At 49.8% G+C, this 17,524-nt stretch overlaps 1 protein-coding gene across 14 annotated transcripts in view; it reads left to right on the forward strand.

Annotated features, from left to right (window-relative positions):
• KIF16B (kinesin family member 16B) overlaps window positions 1-17,524 on the forward strand; it is a 305,646-nt gene that overhangs the window by 167,673 nt on the left and 120,449 nt on the right. For all 14 annotated transcript variants that reach the window (XR_015139975.1, XM_086334996.1, XM_086334997.1 and 11 more), the window contains exons 16-17: window positions 4,358-4,440; window positions 7,162-7,250. Coding sequence is in view for 13 of the 14 variants with exons in the window: in XM_086334996.1 (XP_086191122.1) it covers window positions 4,358-4,440; window positions 7,162-7,250 (172 nt within the window). In the remaining variant the exon portion in view is untranslated. The remainder of the gene's footprint in view (window positions 1-4,357; window positions 4,441-7,161; window positions 7,251-17,524) is intronic.

Consider the following 17,524-nt stretch of genomic DNA (forward strand, 5'->3'; position numbering starts at 1 on the left):
GTGTGTACACATTCCTACCTAGTATCTGTAGAGATGCATGTGTTTATATGTACACGTGTATATGCACAGATCTTAGATAGAGATATACATATGTATGTGTGTGTAGCCATCTGTCTGTATATTTTGAGGTCTGTATCTCATGTAATTTTTTTTGGTTATTGTTAGGATTAAAAAGCAATTCTTAACTTTCTAAATTTCTTCATTTCCATCATTTAACAGAATGTACTTGACAAAAACCAGGGGTTCTTTCAAAAGTATACTTGCCAGCATCAGGAAAACATCTTAAAATATTCTATATTTCAGCACAGAACACCAGATTATCAAAAATACGCATGAGTAGTCAAGGCTATGGTTTTTCCTGTAGTCATGTATGGATGTGAGAGTTGGACTGTGAAGAAGGCTGAGCACTGAAGAATTGATGCTTTTGAACTGTGGTGTTGGAGAAGACTCTTGAGAGTCCCTTGGACTGCAAGGAGATCCAACCAGTCTATTCTGAAGGAGATCAGCCCTGGGATTACTTTGGAAGGAATGATGCTAAAGCTGAAACTCCAGTACTTTGGCCACCTCATACGAAGAGTTGACTCATTGGAAAAGACTGTGATGCTGGGAGGGATTGGGGGCAGGAGGAGAAGGGGACGACAGAGGATGAGATGGCTGGATGGCATCACTGACTCGATGGACGTGAGTCTGGGTGAACTCCGGGAGTTGGTGATGGACAGGGAGGCTTGGCGTGCTGCAATTCATGGGGTTGCAAAGAGTCGGACACGACTGAGCGACTGATCTGATCTGATCTGATGTGTGTATATATGTGTATATATGTATATGAGTAAGTAGGTATGAAGGTGGGTAGGTTGGTAGATGGACAGATTGAGAGAGCTCCCAGCGTTTCTTCTGGAGCTTCACGCCCTTCTACCTGCAAAAGGCATCTCAAATTCATTATGTCTAAAACCAAACTCAGTATTTCTGCCCCAACCCAAGCTTGATCCTTTTCAGGTGTTCTCATTCAGTGTGAACAGCTCCCCAGCCAAGAGCCGTCTTCCTCACCAGCATGAGTCCTGGCCATGTTATCTCCGGGTGTCTCCCAGTCTGCTCATTTCCCTTCCTTTTATGCCTCCCTCTCACCCAGTGCTGAGCCGCCAGCATCTTTGACCCAGACAGCTGCAATAGTCACCTGCCTTTTTATCTACATCTTTTTATCTACATCTCCTCTTGCTCTCTGGTTCATTTTTCAAACAGTAGAAAGAGTTGGACTTGAAACTCAAGTCCAGTCACGTGATGCTGCTGCTGCACAAGGGCCTTCAGGTCTTCCTGTTGCCTGGACATGAAATCCAAGGCGCCTCACTGTGTGCTGAGGGACTCCGCGTGCCCTGTCCCTCCCTGCCTCTCAAGTCTCATCTTGGGCAGTACTGTCCTTGGTTTCTGCTTCTGTGTCTCCCATCATCATCGTCTGTTCCTGTCTCTGCTGCATTTGCTCTCCTGTGCCCGCCCCCCCCCCGCCACCCCACCCCGCGCTTGTCTGAGGCACCGCCTCCCGCAGGGCATCCTTCCTAACCTCTCCTTGCACCCCGCTCCGTTCTCAGGTGCCCCATGAGCCCGAGGCAGCGCCTCGCTCCTTCGATTGCGGCTCTGCGTTTGCTGGTGAAGTTGTTTGCTACGGGACCTCTCTCTCCTTATTTACAAGCTCCCTGAGGACAAGGCGTGTGTCTAACTCGTTCCTCTTTGCATCCTCACCCCTAGTGCTTGTCACAGTGATGAGCACAGTAAGTACCCACTCAGTATCTGTTGAGTGAATGGATGCACAGCGGCATCTTGTAAGAAGGAAGCACTGCCAGTAGGTTTGTTCCGGAAAGGAATATAGTGGAGGAAAGAGAAGGGACCAGCCTTAACGGAGTCCCTTTTACGTGCCAAGCAGTTTTTACACATTATGTGGATGGAAGCAAGGAACAGTCACCGGTGGTTTTGTTTTCTTTTATAACTCCTCAAAGAGATTTTTATGTGTATTTCATGCACATACATGGGTGGCAAGATTATTTTCATTCATTTAATACAATATGAAATATGTCTCTGAGATACTATCCTATTTTTCCATTAACATATTTTAGCAATTTTCAACTTGCATGGCTGGACATTTGATTAACAGGAAAAAAAAATTCGATTAGAGGTAATTAACACCTCAAATGAGATTGCCTTATTAATCTCTAATGTCACTTTAAGAGCATTAAATACACATATATCCTGGGCACGGCTGTTTGATTTTTGACTTTCTGTGTGGCACACAGTTTTGAGTCCCAGTCATAAAAGGCACGGGAAACACCTTTCTTCATTATGGTTATGGTGCCTTTCCATAATTGGGAAATATATGAATCCAGTTTTATGTGAGGAAGATAAGCAGATTGTTGGGTGGATAATATCCACTGCTGCCCTTCTGAGTCTCCCCAAACTGTATCCTTCTGCTCTTGGCTCCATTTCTGCTAAATAACAGTAGTCACCAGAACCAGTACTTTGGTTACTCCCTTGGTTATGATCCAAACCCATTAGGTTTTAACTGTATTGGATTTGAAGCTCCTTTGAGATTCTGAGACAGTATGTGAAGTAGGCATATGGATATGCTGGTCTGAAGCTCCAGAGTGGCCATGTGGGATATTGATGCTACCTTCAGAGTCCAGGGGGAGCTGGTACCCAATAGACACTGATGGCTGTGGCCAACCAGAAGTCACGTGCCCTGTCCAGGGGAGGCAGCCGGCAGCAGCCCAGTGACAGTACTGACCTCCTGACACCAGATCCCCTAATTTTTGAAGGGAAGCCAGAAACTCAGACTTTGATTTGAGAACTGTGGAGTTTTCACTGTTGATTTTTTTTTTTTTTTAATTTAAATTTGCATGGGGCACACAAAACACATCCAGGACCTGAATTTTTTTCTCTGACCTTTGTGTTGCAAATTCTTTATCCTGGCTGCTAGTTCTCTGTGGTCTCTTTCTACCTCATCTGTCCAATATGGGTTCTTGCTGCTATTTCACATGCCCTGTGTTTTGGCTGGACTTGACTGTCCTTTCTCCAGTCTCAGGAGACCTATCTCTGGTCTCAGGCCTAGCCCCTCTCCCTGGTCAACCTCACGTGGGCACCTCTCTTGTTCTCTGCTTGTCCTGTGAGACCCAGCAGAGGACCTCGATGCCAGAGTCTGTCTCCCCATCCTGCACCGTGATGAACTCATCTCTTTGATCCTTCATGGTTGAAGACTCCTCATACAAATGTCTTATCTTCACACATATGTTGCCTTCATTTTCAGGGCACAGGTTGAACATGGGGTCTGTTCTGAAGGCTTAATAGACTCTCAGGTGTGATATGTGCTTGTGTGCTAAGTTGCTTCAGTCATGTCCAACTCTGGGCAACCTATGGACTGTAGCCCACCAGGCTCCTCTGTCCATGGGATTCTCCAGGCAAGAATCCTGGAGTGGGTTGCCACGCCCTACTTCAGGTGATCTTCCCAACCCAGGGATCTAACCTGGGTTAGATCTTATGACTCCTGCATTGATTGGCGGGTGGGACCAACTCAGATAGTGCATCTTTTAACTGCTTCCAGGGACGGGGAGTTCACTGCTTCCTGTGACATCTGGGCAAGCTTTGACAGCTCCGACCTTAGAAAGTGCCTTTTTGCTTATTGGCTTAGTCAAGCTGAAAGTTGCCTCCGCACCTAATGATTTTGTCACCCTTGTGCATTTACATTCCATCCTTCTTCCCTTTGTACAGTTTGGAGCCTTGTCAGTCAGAAGGAGCCCTTCTTGTGTGTCTAATGTAGCCATTTCAGTTTTAACAGGATTTTCACAAGGAGCAGCGTCTTTACAGGAAATAGACGCTCCACGTGCACGTTTTCTTTCCTGTCAAATTCTGAGGGAGATGTTAGTAACAGCGGCCTGTGCTCTGGCAGTTTCACTGTGTTTTTTCTTTTGAAAGCACCATCTTTTGAGGTTTTTGCTTCATTGGCATTAATAAACATTTCCTAAATTGGTGACCCTAGGCTTTGTTTGCTTTCCCAACATCTCTTTGGTGAACTGCTTTCTGTTTTTCTTCTCAACAGTCAAAAGTCTAATTATTTGTATATTAAGTTTTGAATCTTGTATGATTTTGTAGTACTTAAACCCCTCACTTCTGCCCTGGGTGACATAAATATTGTGACACTTGGCTGTAAAAAATAAAAGCATTTGAAGGTTTAGAATTGGCTGGTGTAAGCAGACTTTTGGGATGAAAGCCTCCTCTCATTCCTGGGAATCCCATCTCAGCCGTGGAATTCCATGTTAGAGTGTCCTCCGCTGACCAGGTTGCTCACTGTAAACTCATTGCTATTTCTGTGTGTTCTTAGGTGCCATGATCCTCTTGGGAAGAACCAACATGTTTCGTTTTAACCACCCAAAGGAGGCCGCCAAGCTCAGGGAGAAGAGGAAGGTGAGCAGCGTGGAATCCCAGGGAGTCAGGTCCACTCTGGGGGGAGCTGGGGGTGGGGGAAGAGGGGTCTCCGCTTTGGCTCTAGCAATTAGACTTCCTGGGGCAGGAACCAGCCCGCAATCTGGATTGACTCCAGGGAGTTGGTTTCCCCGCGGACGGTGGGCTGGTGGAGTAGAATAGTGAGAGAGGTACCGCATGGGAGGAGACAGGCGGCTCTCCAGCCTCCTCTTAGGCCCTGCGTCCCCATCCCCCGAAAGGGGGTGGACACCCTCTCACATTAAGTGGAGGGTGCCCTCCACTCGGGAGTGTCTGTTTTAAGAGTTACTTCCAGATCAGAATCACTTTCATCTAAAACTTTGCTCACTGCTTATTTTCATTCCCAGTAAGTTGGATTTTGATCGGGCTGTGAAACAGAGAAGGGGTGAGTTTAGGACAGGTGAACACCTGGAAGAGATTGCAGCTTGTTTGATGGGGACGTCCAGGGGCGCTTGAAGCACTAGATGGGGATGTGGGCCAAGGAGCAGAGAGGGAAGGGAAGGGGTGAGAGGGAGAGACTCTGTCTAGCTCTAGTGCACCGTGCTGAGCTTAGATGGAGGAAGAGAATCAAGTCAGAGCAGAGATGTCTGTGTGGCAGGCACCGTGCGGAGCCTCCCTGTGAACCACTTTGTGTCCACAGAGGCCGTTGGTGCCCCCAAGTCACAGACGAGTGAGAGGAGAGACTAAGACTGGCCTGTCTTGTGGCCAGCAAGTGGGGATCAGGGACTTGAGCCCTGAATGCCGGCCCAGATGTGTTAGCCCCTCACACGGGGTGTCAGCCCCCCACCCCGAGTCACATGGCCCCTCACACGGCGTGTCAGCCCCCCACACCAAGTCACATGGCCCCTCACACGGGGTGTCAGCCCCCCACCCCGAGTCACAGCCCCTCACACAGGGTGTCAGCCCCCCACACCGAGTCACACGGCCCCTCACACGGGGCATCAGCCCCCAGCCCTGAGTCATTTATTCCTCACACAGGGTGTCAGCCCCCCACACCGAGTCACACGGCCCCTCACATGGGGCATCAGCCCCCAACCCCGAGTCACACCCCCTCACACAGGGTGTCAGCCCCCTGCCCTGAGTCACAGCCCCTCACACAGGGTGTCAGCCCCCTGCCCCGAGTCACAGCCACTCACACAGGGTGTCAGCCCCCCGCCCCAAGTCACAGCCCGTCACACAGGGTGTCGGCCCCCCACCCCAAGTCACACCCCCTCACACAGGGCGTCAGCCCCCCGCCCCGAGTCACACCCCCTCACACAGGGCGTCAGCCCCCCGCCCCGAGTCACACCCCCTCACACAGGGCGTCAGCCCCCCACCCCGAGTCACAGCCCCTCACACAGGGTTTCAGCCCCCCGCCCCGAGTCACACAGCCCCTCACACAGGGTTTCAGCCCCCCGCCCTGAGTCACACAGCCCTTCACGCAGGGTTTCAGCCCCGTGCCCCGAGTCACAGCCCCTCACGCAGGGTGTCAGCCCCCCGCCCCGAGTCACAGCCCCTCACACAGGGTTTCAGCCCCGTGCCCCGAGTCACAGCCCCTCACGCAGGGTTTCAGCCCCGTGCCCCGAGTCACAGCCCCTCACGCAGGGTTTCAGCCCCGTGCCCCGAGTCACAGCCCCTCACGCAGGGTTTCAGCCCCGTGCCCCGAGTCACAGCCCCTCACGCAGGGTTTCAGCCCCGTGCCCCGAGTCACAGCCCCTCACGCAGGGTTTCAGCCCCGTGCCCCGAGTCACAGCCCCTCACGCAGGGTTTCAGCCCCGTGCCCCGAGTCACAGCCCCTCACGCAGGGTTTCAGCCCCGTGCCCCGAGTCACTCAGTCCCTCACCCGTGGTGTCAGCCCCCCGCCCCGAGTCACTCATTCCTCACCCAGGGTTGTCAGCTCCCCTCCCTGAGTCACAGCCCCTCACATGGGGTGTCACGCCCCACCCGAGTCACAGCCCCTCACACAGGGTGTCAGCCCCCCGCCCTGAGTCCCACGGCCCCTCACACAGGGTGTCAGCCCCCCGCCCTGAGTCCCACAGCCCCTCACATGAGGCGTCGGCTCCCCGCCCCAAGTCTCTCAGCCCCGCGCCTCAGCCTGCTTTTCCAGGACTGCCGGGTCCCCAGTGACCTAGGTGGGAATAACCAGAAAGCGCAGTCCCCACCCCAGCCTTCTGTGGGCCGCTGCTTCCAGCCTCTGAGCCTCCTGTCTGCTCAGCCCAGGTCTCCCTGGAGGGCCCTTTGGGGACCCCGTTGCAGGGAGGAGAGGGAAGGAAGCAGGCCTGCCCGTAACCTTCTGTGGGAGCAGAGCACAGCGTTCGCTCTCCTGGTCTCCCTCCTCCTCCCCGTCCCTCTTTGTCACTCATTGGGTGTGGGTGCTGCTGCCAGGGCCCTACTCCTGCCAGAGCATGGGTGTGCCAGGGATGCCAGGATACCCTCTTCCCTGGATGCAACAGCAGGTCAGGGAACCCCTCGGGGCTGAGTGGCTCCGGTGCGGGGGTGAGACCCTGCTAGTCTTAGTGGGTGGCTTGGGTTCCGGATAGACCCCGGGCCTGGCTGCCGCAGCTTCCGTCCTCAGAGGGCGCAGTTGTGTGTGGGCTCCAGGGGGTGCTGGGCCCCTCACTGCCTCTCCCAGGAGAGAGGCGTGCGCACAGAGCACGGCCTTCTCCTGCCGCTGAGGTAACCGCTCTGCCCTGTGTCTGCTCTTAGAGCGGCCTTCTGTCCTCTCTCAGCTTGTCCATGAGTGACCTGTCCAAGTCCCGCGAGAACCTCTCCGCCGTCATGCTGTACAACCCAGGGTGAGTGGACAGCAGCTTCGCCTTCCCTGGGGTCGTCCCTGTGGTTGTGTTTGCTCTGTTGACCCCATTAAAGTCACTTACTTAAGGAAAAAATCAGGTAAATAAAGCTTCTGCAGTCAACCCTCCTTTATCACATCAGCCATAGCGATTTTTCAGGTTCCTTTCCCGTGCTCACTGTGTATGAGTATCCTATTATGAGGATAATCAGCATTGGGAAGGCTCATCACGGCTTCCTTGTCTTCATAGCAGTCTAATATTTAGAGCTGACACTTGGATCACTCAGTGCACAATCCCTTTGGCTCAGGTACTTCCACTTGATTTTGTAACTGTGGTGTAATCTCAGAATCAGCTTTGGTTCTTAGGGCTTCAGATGCCCAGGGAGTCATGTTCACTCCTTCCAGGCTCTAGGAGATCACTGAGACCACACACGGTGGTGGTTTAAATGGACTTGGTGGTGGTGACCTTGAGCAGTTAGCTTAATTGCCCGAGTCCTCCATGGTTCCATTCACAAAACCGTCACGAAAATGCCTCAAAACAGAGAAGTGGATGGAAGGACTTTGGGGTCCTTGCCAGGCGTGTGAGAGTCCATAATTTTATCTTTCCTGCAAAGAGAATCTCGTGTAAAATGGTGGAGGTAAATCTCATAGCTAAATGTGTTAAAATTGACAACACTGCCATCTTCCGGAACTGATGGTCCATTGGTCATCACTGTCCCAGGCACTGTCCTGAGTGCCTCGCCTTCGTCAGCTCCTGTATGTCACAGTGACTCTCTCTCACACACGTAGAGAGTTCATACAGGTTTGCTCGCTACAGTTTCAGGGTCAGAGCCATGGTGTGAGCCCAGGTCGGCCTGATTCCCAGCCTGTGCTCTGACTCTGTTCCTATCTGCCTTTCCCTACGTGGGGCACGGTTTCCCACCTGGGAACCGGTTCCATGGCCCATTGCCCCCAGCTCAGCACTTCTCATAAAGTGTAAATACCTCGTCCCCCAGCTCAGGTCAGTCCTCCTGTTTGTGGACAGTAGACACGCCTGTAAGGACTTTCTTCACTGTTGTAGGAGTTTAAAGCTGGGAGGGGGCCTTCAGTCATGTTTCTGGATTCTTCTTTCTCTCGGCAAGCAGACTGAAGCCCAGGTCTGGTTAGTAGACCACTGGCTGCAGACTCCTGGGCCCCTCTCTCCTTGCAGAACTCCTGTACGTGCACACAGGCCGGTCCCTTCTGTCAGCTCTTGCCAGCACCGTTCATGAAGCCTTTCCATCTTATGACAGGGTTACTGAGAAGAGTTGTGCTTGTTTAGGTAAATCTGTCTTGGACTAACCCTTGGTGATTGGTAAGACCCCTGAAACATGAGAACAGTCTCAGAGCAGCTGGGTTATTGGTTCTAGGGAAGCTCGTCAGGTTGTCGGTCTTTAATTCCTCCCTGTGGTTTTAGCAGCAGCTTTCTACCATGACTGAGACTGCGTCTTTCACATGCTCACTTTATTTGTGTTTAATGTAACACACAGGTGTTTAGGGTTGTCTTCAATTTAAGAAGCACGTTCCCATCTGTTCAGTGTTGTGGGGCTGCTTGAATCTTCGGGAGTATGTAGCGTGTTTACACGCGTGGATTCATCTCCCCGCTTGGAACCCATTTCCTGTCCCAGGATTCAGGTACCAGCTTCGTTGTGCTTGATGGTGGCGGCTTCGACTCTGGGTAGGCTTGACAGTAACACGTGACTGTTCCATGCCTCTGAAAACAGAAAGTGATCTGCATTCAGCCTGAGCTCTGGGACGCAGTGTTGCCAGCTGTGGGCCCCACTCTCCCAGGCCTTACAGATGGATCTCCTCCAAACGCAGGAGACGATGCTGTTCTCTTAAAAGTGATGCTGTTTTGTTGTTGTTCGCTTGTATTTAAGCTAAAGTGGTTTTTCGCAATGTCTTTGAAATGTAGGTCAGAATGTAGCAGCTTCACGCTCAGAACTTTTCAGTGATTTTTCCTGGTCTGAAACCTAAGATCCCAGGCCTGGGTGAACCTCCCCACCCTGTTGACAGCTCAGCTCTCCATCATCCATGCTGGACCCCCCCCCACCCTCCCCCCCTTGCTCTGGGCACCAGCTGTTCCATTTTGGGTCCCGCTTCGTCGCTCAGACTGCCCTGGACCAGTCATGCTAGTCCCAGAGCCTGGTGTGCCTTTGGTGGTGCTGTCTGCCCGTCCTTGAGGCGCAGTACACGCGGACTCCTCTGGATGCTGTTCCTAACTGCCTCCTCCCACGGCTTTCTCACAGCTCATCGCTCCATCTCTGGCAGCCTTGTCTTGTTCTTTGTGATGCGCACTTGTCTGTCAGCAGGTCCTTTTTCTCAGCCCCTCCTGAGAAGCAGGCATGGTTCTCCCCTTGGGGACACAGTTCCCAGTAAGAGCCCTGGTGGGCTTACAGGTCGCTCCAGGGGAGCAGCCATCACAGGTCGTTTATGAATAAGGGTAGAAAATGAAAATCAGATGAAAGTAGACCGCCTCGGGCAGTCCTAGATGGAGCGGTCAGGAGAGGCCTCCTGAGGCGGGGACATTTCCTTTAAGGCTCATGTGGAGTGAGGATGATGCTTGTGTGACCGGAAGTGGGCGGGTATCTCCAGGCAGAGGAAGAGGAAGCAGGCACGTGGCATCCAGCCAGGAGGTGGGGCGAGGGCAGAGCAGATGGGTGCAGTCACCAGAGGGCGGGATGCCGGGAGCACAGGGGGCCAGCTGATGTGGGCCTTGGAGACCCCCGGAAAGAGTTTGGCTGTTTCCCAAGAGTGCTGGGAAGCTGTTAAATGTCTTTAAGCAGTAGAGGAACGTGAAGATTAATTTACTGCAGATGTCAGTACATGCCGCATTTGGAGAAGGTAGTGTAGAAGCAAGAGACCATTTAGGAAGCTGCTGCCTTAGTCCGTGTGGGAGGTACCAGCGGCTTGGGTCTGGGTGGTCATCATGGAGATGGAGCGTCATGGAATTGAGGGCTGTCCCAGGCTTTGGATTTAAACAACTGGGCAGATGACAAACCTGCTTCTGAGGTGAAGGCAGCAGGAATGACCCCCTGGGCTAGCAATGGGATGAGAGTTCAGTCCATGTATCTTTCCTATCAGGTTGGAAATTTTTAGAGGTCAGAGGCTGGTCTTACTAATTTCTATATTCTGTAGTGTCATTCACGTAACATGCTTGATGAATGTTTAGCAAACAGATTAAAAATGAATTTATAGTGAGATGCACATGTCCTTAGCTTCCCTGGTGGCTCAGACGGTAAAGCGTCTGTCTACAATGCAGGAGACCTGGGTTTGATCCCTGGGTTGGGAAGATCCCCTGGAGAAGGAAATGGCAACCCACTCCAGTACTCTTGCCTGGAAAATCCCATGGACGAAGGAGCCTGGTAGGCTACAGTCCATGGGGTCGCGAAGAGTCAGACATGACTGAGTGACTTCACTTCACACATGTCCTTCAAGTCAAGTCGCTCGCTTAGTCGTGTCCGACTCTTTGCGACCCCGTGGACTGTAGCCCACCAGACTCCTCCGTCTATGGGATTCTCCAGGCAAGAATACTGGCGTGGGTTGCCATTTCCTTCTCCACACACATGTCCTTGGGGCTTCCCTGATAGCTCAGTTGGTAAAGAATCCGCCTGCAATTCAAGAGACCCCAATTCAATTCCTGGGTCGTGAAGATCCCCTGGAGAAGGGCTAGGCTACCCACTCCAGTATTCTTTGGGTTTCCCTTGTGGCTCAGCTGGTAAAGAATCTGCCTGCAATGCAGGAGACCTGGATTCAATCCCTGGGTTGGGAAGATCCCCTGGAGAAGGGAAAGGCTGCCCACTCCAGTATTCTGGCCTAGAGAATTCCATGGACTGTATAGTCCGTGGGGTCGTAAAGAGTTGGACATGACTGAGTGACTTTCCCTTCACTTCGCACATGTCCTCTGTGGGGGAGAAGGTTCTTCACTGATTCCTCTAGCACATGTGTTCCTAATGGTGGAAAATGGCACATCATGCAGAGGAATGTGTATCTGAGGCATGAGTCAGTTCCAGAATGACACTACAATTGGTGGAATTACCTCAAGCTCATCTTCAAGATCCTCAGGCAAAAGGTGCAAAGAGGGCCTCATGAAGACGTGAAGACTTGGGCCAAGGCAGTCTGGGAACACAGTGAGAATCGGTCTGTGGTTGGCTGAAGAAACTGTGCTGGATGAGTGGGCGCAGCTGTGGTGACCCGTTCATCCATGCATCTCGTATCTGCCACCTTTGCAGTGCTCATCTGTACCAATTCAAATTCAAATGACTTGATACTTGATCATACCTTCATTCCCCTGATTCTAGCTGCCCCCTCCAATTGCCACTTGTTACAGAGAACTATTGCCCATGAATTAAAACATAATTGGAGAAAAGTCACTGCCTCTGATTTATGGGAAGCAGGCACCCTGTACAGTTTATCTGCTCCGCAACTCGGCAAAACAAAGTACGAATAAAGCTGCACTGGCTTGTTTGTACCTTTTTTGATAGAACAGGTGTAAATTTGTTGTCATTTAGTCACTAAGTCGTGTCCAACTCTTTGCGACCCCATGGACTGTAGCCTGCCAGTCTCTGCTGTCCATGGGATTTCCCAGGCCAGAATACTGGAGTGGGTTTTGATTTCCTTCTCCAGGAGATCTTGCTGACACAGGGATAGAACCTTCATCTCCTGTTTGCAGGCAGGTGCTTTATTCCTGAGCTACCTGGGAAGCCTTGCAGGTATAAATACCCGTGACCGAGGTTAAGCGCCACTGGATGAATGGAATGGGGGGCTTCTCCCTTTCTTCTGTGCAGTCTCATTGCTGTAGCAACACGCAGCCTGTAGTGAGTCTCCAGGGCCCCTGGCAGGAGGAGGTGGTGTGGAAGGCACAGCAGGGCTCTGAGGAGCCTTCCCTAGCACTTCCTTCTCCATAGCTGAGGATACGAAAATGCTAGAAGTCTGTAAGATGCCTTATCTTGGAGAACAAAGCAGGTCGAACACTGAGCAGAAATTTAGCCCTGGATGCTCGTCAGGCAGAACCCCAGGTCGCTCCCCTCAGTTCTCTTTGAGGAGGTCCTATCCTGTCCAGTGAACTGGATCGTGTGCTGGGCCCTGAGAGGTCTGTAGGAAGGGAAAGTTTTGCCCTGGAGAGTAGATGCTCTGGGGGAGGAAACCAGGTGAGTGCTGGCAGGAGTCATGCTGAGTGCTAGAAGAGAGAAGAAGATTCTGAGGTCGGGGCCTGGCTGGGGAGTGCTCTGAAAGCCAAGCCAGGATGTGTGCAGTTTGCTTTGATAAACACACGGCTGTTCTTTGGGGAGATGCACTTTGGCAGGATGGGGCAGGAGAGATGGCAGCTCAGGTTCTGCTGGCATGTTCTCAGCACCTGTGTGCAGGTAGCATTTTTACAAGTTCTGGTAGGTGTGCTTAGAATAAGGATTGTGATTACAATGTATGGCCCAAAATACAACAGAGAATTGTTTTCTCTGTACTCGTAAGCATATGCTATCTCATTTCTTCATTCCTTTTTAAAATTGTGCTAAGATGAATCCACCTGCCAGTGTAGGAGATGCAGGAGACACAGGTTTGATACCTGGGTTGGGAAGATCCCCTGGAGAAGGAAAGGGCAGCCCACTCTAGTATTCTTGCCTGGGAAATCCTCTGGACATAGGGGCCTGGCAGGCTTCAGTCCATGGGGTCAAAGAGTTGGTCACGACTAAGCACATACACACGCAAGATACACTTAACATGAAATTTGCCATCTTAACATTTTAAGAGTATGGCAGTATTAAGTGTGCCACATCATTGCAGCTAACCTCCAGAACTCCATTGCTATAAAACTGAAACTCTGTACTCATTAAATAGTATTCCAACCCCCCACCCCCCGTCACCCTGGCAACCACCATTCTATTGTCTGTCTGTTCTCTAGGTACCTCATATCAGTGGATTCATACAGTATTTCTTTTTGTAACTGGTATATTCTGTGTAGTATAATGTCTTCAGAGTTCATCCATTCTGTAACAGGTATCAGTTTCTTTCTTGTTAAGGCTAAATGACATTCCATTGCATGTATATGTCATATCTTACATATTCATTCATCTATCAGTGGACACTTGCATTGTTTCCCCTATTGGCAGTTGTGAAGACAGTTATTTTCTGTTTTTTTTGTTTTTGATAGTGGCCACCCTAATGGGCGTGAGATGTTACCTCATTGTGGTTTTGCTTCACTCTGTTTTTCTTCCATATTCTCAAGAATATCCTGTCTGGAAAATAGTGTTTGGAAATACAGAAAGATGGAAAATCTCAAGGTCTGCTCCCCCAGTAAGTACAGTAAATAACTAATGAGAGTCCGTCTGAACCAGACATGGAACAACAGACTGATTCCAAATTGGGAAAGGAATACGTCAAGGCTGTATATTGTCACCCTGCTTATTTAACTTATATGCAGAGTACATCATGTGAAATGCCAGCCTGGATGAAGCATAAGCTGGAATCAAGATTGCCGGGAGAAATATCAATAACCTCAGATATGCAGATGACACCACCCTTATGGCAGAAAGCAATGAAGAACTAAAGAGCCTCTTGAAATTGAAAGAGTGAAAAAGCTGGCTTAAAATTCAACATTCAAAAAACTAAGATCATGGCATCCAGTCCCATCACTTCATGGCAAATAGATGGGGAAACTACGGAAACAGTGACAGACTTTATTTTTGGGCTCCAAAATCACTGCAGATGGTGACTGCAGCCATGAAATTAAAAAGGCATTTGCTCCTTGGAAGGAAAGTTATGACCAACCTAGATAGCTTATTAAAAAGCAGAGATATTACTTTGCCGATAAAGGTTCATCTAGTCAAAGGTGTGGTTTTTTCAGTAGTCATGTATGGATGTGAGAGTTGGACTATAAAGAAAGCTGAGCACTGAAGAATTGATGCTTTTGAACTGTGTTCTTGGAGAAGACTCTTGAGAGTCCCTGGGGCTGCAAGGAGATCCACCCAGTCAACCCTAAAGGAAATCAGCCCTGAATATTCATTGGAAGGACTAATGCTGAAGCTGAAACTTCAATACTTTGGCCACCTGATACAACAAACTGTCTCATTGGAAAAGACCCTGATGCTGGGAAAGATTGAAGGCAGAAGGGGCCAACAGAGGATGAGATGGTTCGATGGCATCACTGACTTGATGGACATGAATTTGAGCAAGCTCTGGAGTTGGTGATAGACAGGGAGGCCTGGCGTGCTGCAGTACATGGGGTCATATAGAGTCAGACACAACTGAGTGACTAAATTGCACTGTCCGTCTGACAAGGACAGATCCAGGTATCCTGATGACCCCCTTCAAGCCCTGCCAAGTTCAGTTCAACCAGCTCACTCGCAGATATCTCAAAACCCAGTCCATGGGGTATGGATCCAGGAAGTATTATTAGTCAAGGAGAGACGTGTTCATAATGGCACAGAGATGGAACAGTGAAGGGTGCTGAGGGCACTGCAGGAAGGACGTGGAGGGGAGCTTGAACTGAGGCATCAGTCGAAGGAGCCTAGAGGCAGGCCTGGGCTGCAGAGGCGCCCCGGGCAGGAAGTGATGAGGCCTGGGTGGGTAATGGGATGTGGGCAGGAAAGAAGGAAAAGCTATTGGCATCCATTTCTGGTTTTAGTAGTTGATTGGGTGTTGCTAGCTCCCCAGCAGAAAGGCGGATATAGGAGGAGAGGCAGGGAGGACAGTGAGCCCTGCCTTGAAAACCTGGGCCCTGGCCATGAACTTCCTTCCAGGAAGGACTGCCTGTGAGCTTGGGGTCAGCCACCATCTCACTGTGGGGGTGCAGGGTCCAGTCCACCTGTCACAGGCCCCCGGGAAGGCGGGTCCCCTGTATCCCCTCAGCTGCTGAATGAGGGCCCTTGTTTGTCCACCCTGAACTGGGGCTCAGACCCCTTGGTGCATGAGCATGCTTACCGGAAAGACTTTGGTAAAGCCTGGCGGGAGTCAGGGTGCTGGTAGCCTTTGCCCTGGGCACTTGGACTCCTCTGGGCTGACTCTGCGTTCTGGCCACTGTGCAGCTCACCCTACCCTGGCTGCATGCCTGCTCCTCCCGGCAAAAGTCCACGTCCCCCCGCCCTGGGCTCCATCCCACAGGCTTCAGCAGGCCTGGCCCTGGAGACACGTGAAGAGTTCGGGGTCCCTTACCCTGTATTTTGAGCATTATTTTACTAGCGTGTGACATGAATGCAATTATGCAGTAGTTTGAGCATTCTTTGGCATTGCCTTTCTTTGGGATTGGAATGAAAACTGACCTTTTCCAGTCTTGTGGCCACTGCTGAGTTTTCCAAATTTGCTGGCATATGGAGTGCAGCACTTTCACAGCATCATCTTTCAGGATTTGAAATAGTTCAACTGGAATTCCATCACCTCCACTAGCTTTGTTCGTAGTGATGCTTTTTTTTTTTTTTTTTTTTTTGAGGGTAAAATACTTATTTATTTATTTATTTTATTTTTAAACTTTACAATTTTGTATTAGTTTTGCCAAATATCGAAATGCATCCGCCACAGGTATACCCGCGTTCCCCATCCTGAACCCTCCTCCCTTCTCCCTCCCCATACCCTCCCTCTGGGTCGCCCCAGTGCACCAGCCCCAAGCATCCAGTATCATGCATCGAACCTGGACTGGCGACTCGTTTCACACATGATATTATACATGTTTCAATGCTATTCTCCCAAATCTCCCCACCCTCTCCCTCTCCCACAGAGTCCATAAGATTGATCTATGGCTTTCTAAGGCCCACTTGACTTCACATTCCAGGATGTCTGGCTCTAGGTGAGTGATCACACCATCGTGATTATCTTGGTCGTGAAGATCTTTTTTGTATAATTCTTCGGTGTATTACTGCCACCTCTTCTTAATATCTTCTGCTTCTGTTAGGTCCATACCGTTTCTGTCCTTTATTGAGCCCATCTTCACATGAAATGTTCCCTTGGTATCTCTAATTTTCTTGACGAGACCTCTAGTCTTTCCCATTCTGTTGTTTTCCTCTATTTCTTTGCATTGATCGCTGAGGAAGGCTTTCTTATCTCTTCTTGCTATTCTTTGGAACTCTGCATTCAGATGTTTAATTCTTTCCTTTTCTCCTTTGCTTTTCGCTTCTCTTCTTTACACAGCTATTTGTAAGGCCCCCTCAGACAGCCATTTTGTTTTTTTGCATTTCTTTTCCATGGGGATGGTCTTGATCCCTGTCTCCTGTACAATGTCACGAACCTCTGATCATAGTTCATCAAGCACTCTATCAGATCTAGTCCCTTAAATCTATTTCTCACTTCCACTGTATAATCATAAAGGATTTGATTTAGGTCTCATACCTAAATGGTCTAGTGGTTTTCCCTACTTTCTTCAATTTTCCTACTTTCTTCAATTTCAGAATTTTGCAATAAGGAGTTCATGATCTGAGCCACAGTCAGCTCCTGGTCTTGTTTTTGTTGACTGTATAGAGCTTCTCCATCTTTGGCTGCAAAGAATATAATCAATCTGATTTCGGTGTTGACCATCTGTAGAGTGATGTCCATGTGTAGAGTCTTCTCTTGTGTTGTTGGAAGAGGGTGTTTGCTATGACCAGTGCATTCTCTTGGCAAAACTCTATTAGTCTTTGCACTGCTTCATTCTGTATTCCAAGGCCAAATTTGCCTATTACTCCAGGTGTTTCTTGACTTCCTACTTTTGCATTCCAATCCCCTATAATGAAAAGGACATCTTTTTGGGATGTTAGTTCTAAAAGGTCTTGTAGGTCTTCATAGAACCGTTCAACTTCAGCTTCGTCAGCATTACTGGTTGGGACATAGACTTGGATTACTGTAATATTGAATGGTTTGCATTGGAAACAAACAGAGATCATTCTGTCGTTTTTGAGAATGCATCCAAGTACTGAATTTCGGACTCATTTGTTGACCATGATGGCTACTTCATTTCTTCTAAGGGATTCCTGCCCATAGTAGTAGATATAATGGTCATCTGAGCAATACGTGAACCTTGAACTTCCAGATGTTCCAGCTGATTTTAGAAAAGGCAGAGGAACCAGAGATCAAATTGCCAACATCCGCTGGATCATGGAAAAACCAAGAGAGTTCCAGAAAAACATCTATTTCTGCTTTATTGACTATGCCTTTGACTGTGTGGATCACAATAAACTGTGGAAAATTCTTTAAGAGATGGGAATACCAGACCACCTGACCTGCCTTCTTGAGAAACCTATATGCAGGTCAGGAAGCAACAGTTAGAACTGGACATGGAACAACAGACTGGTTCCAAAT

The sequence above is a fragment of the Bos grunniens genome, chromosome 13 (assembly GCF_055505025.1).
Source record: "Bos grunniens cultivar Pamir isolate PY7600 chromosome 13, Bosgru_T2T1.0, whole genome shotgun sequence".
NCBI lineage: Eukaryota > Metazoa > Chordata > Mammalia > Artiodactyla > Bovidae > Bos > Bos grunniens.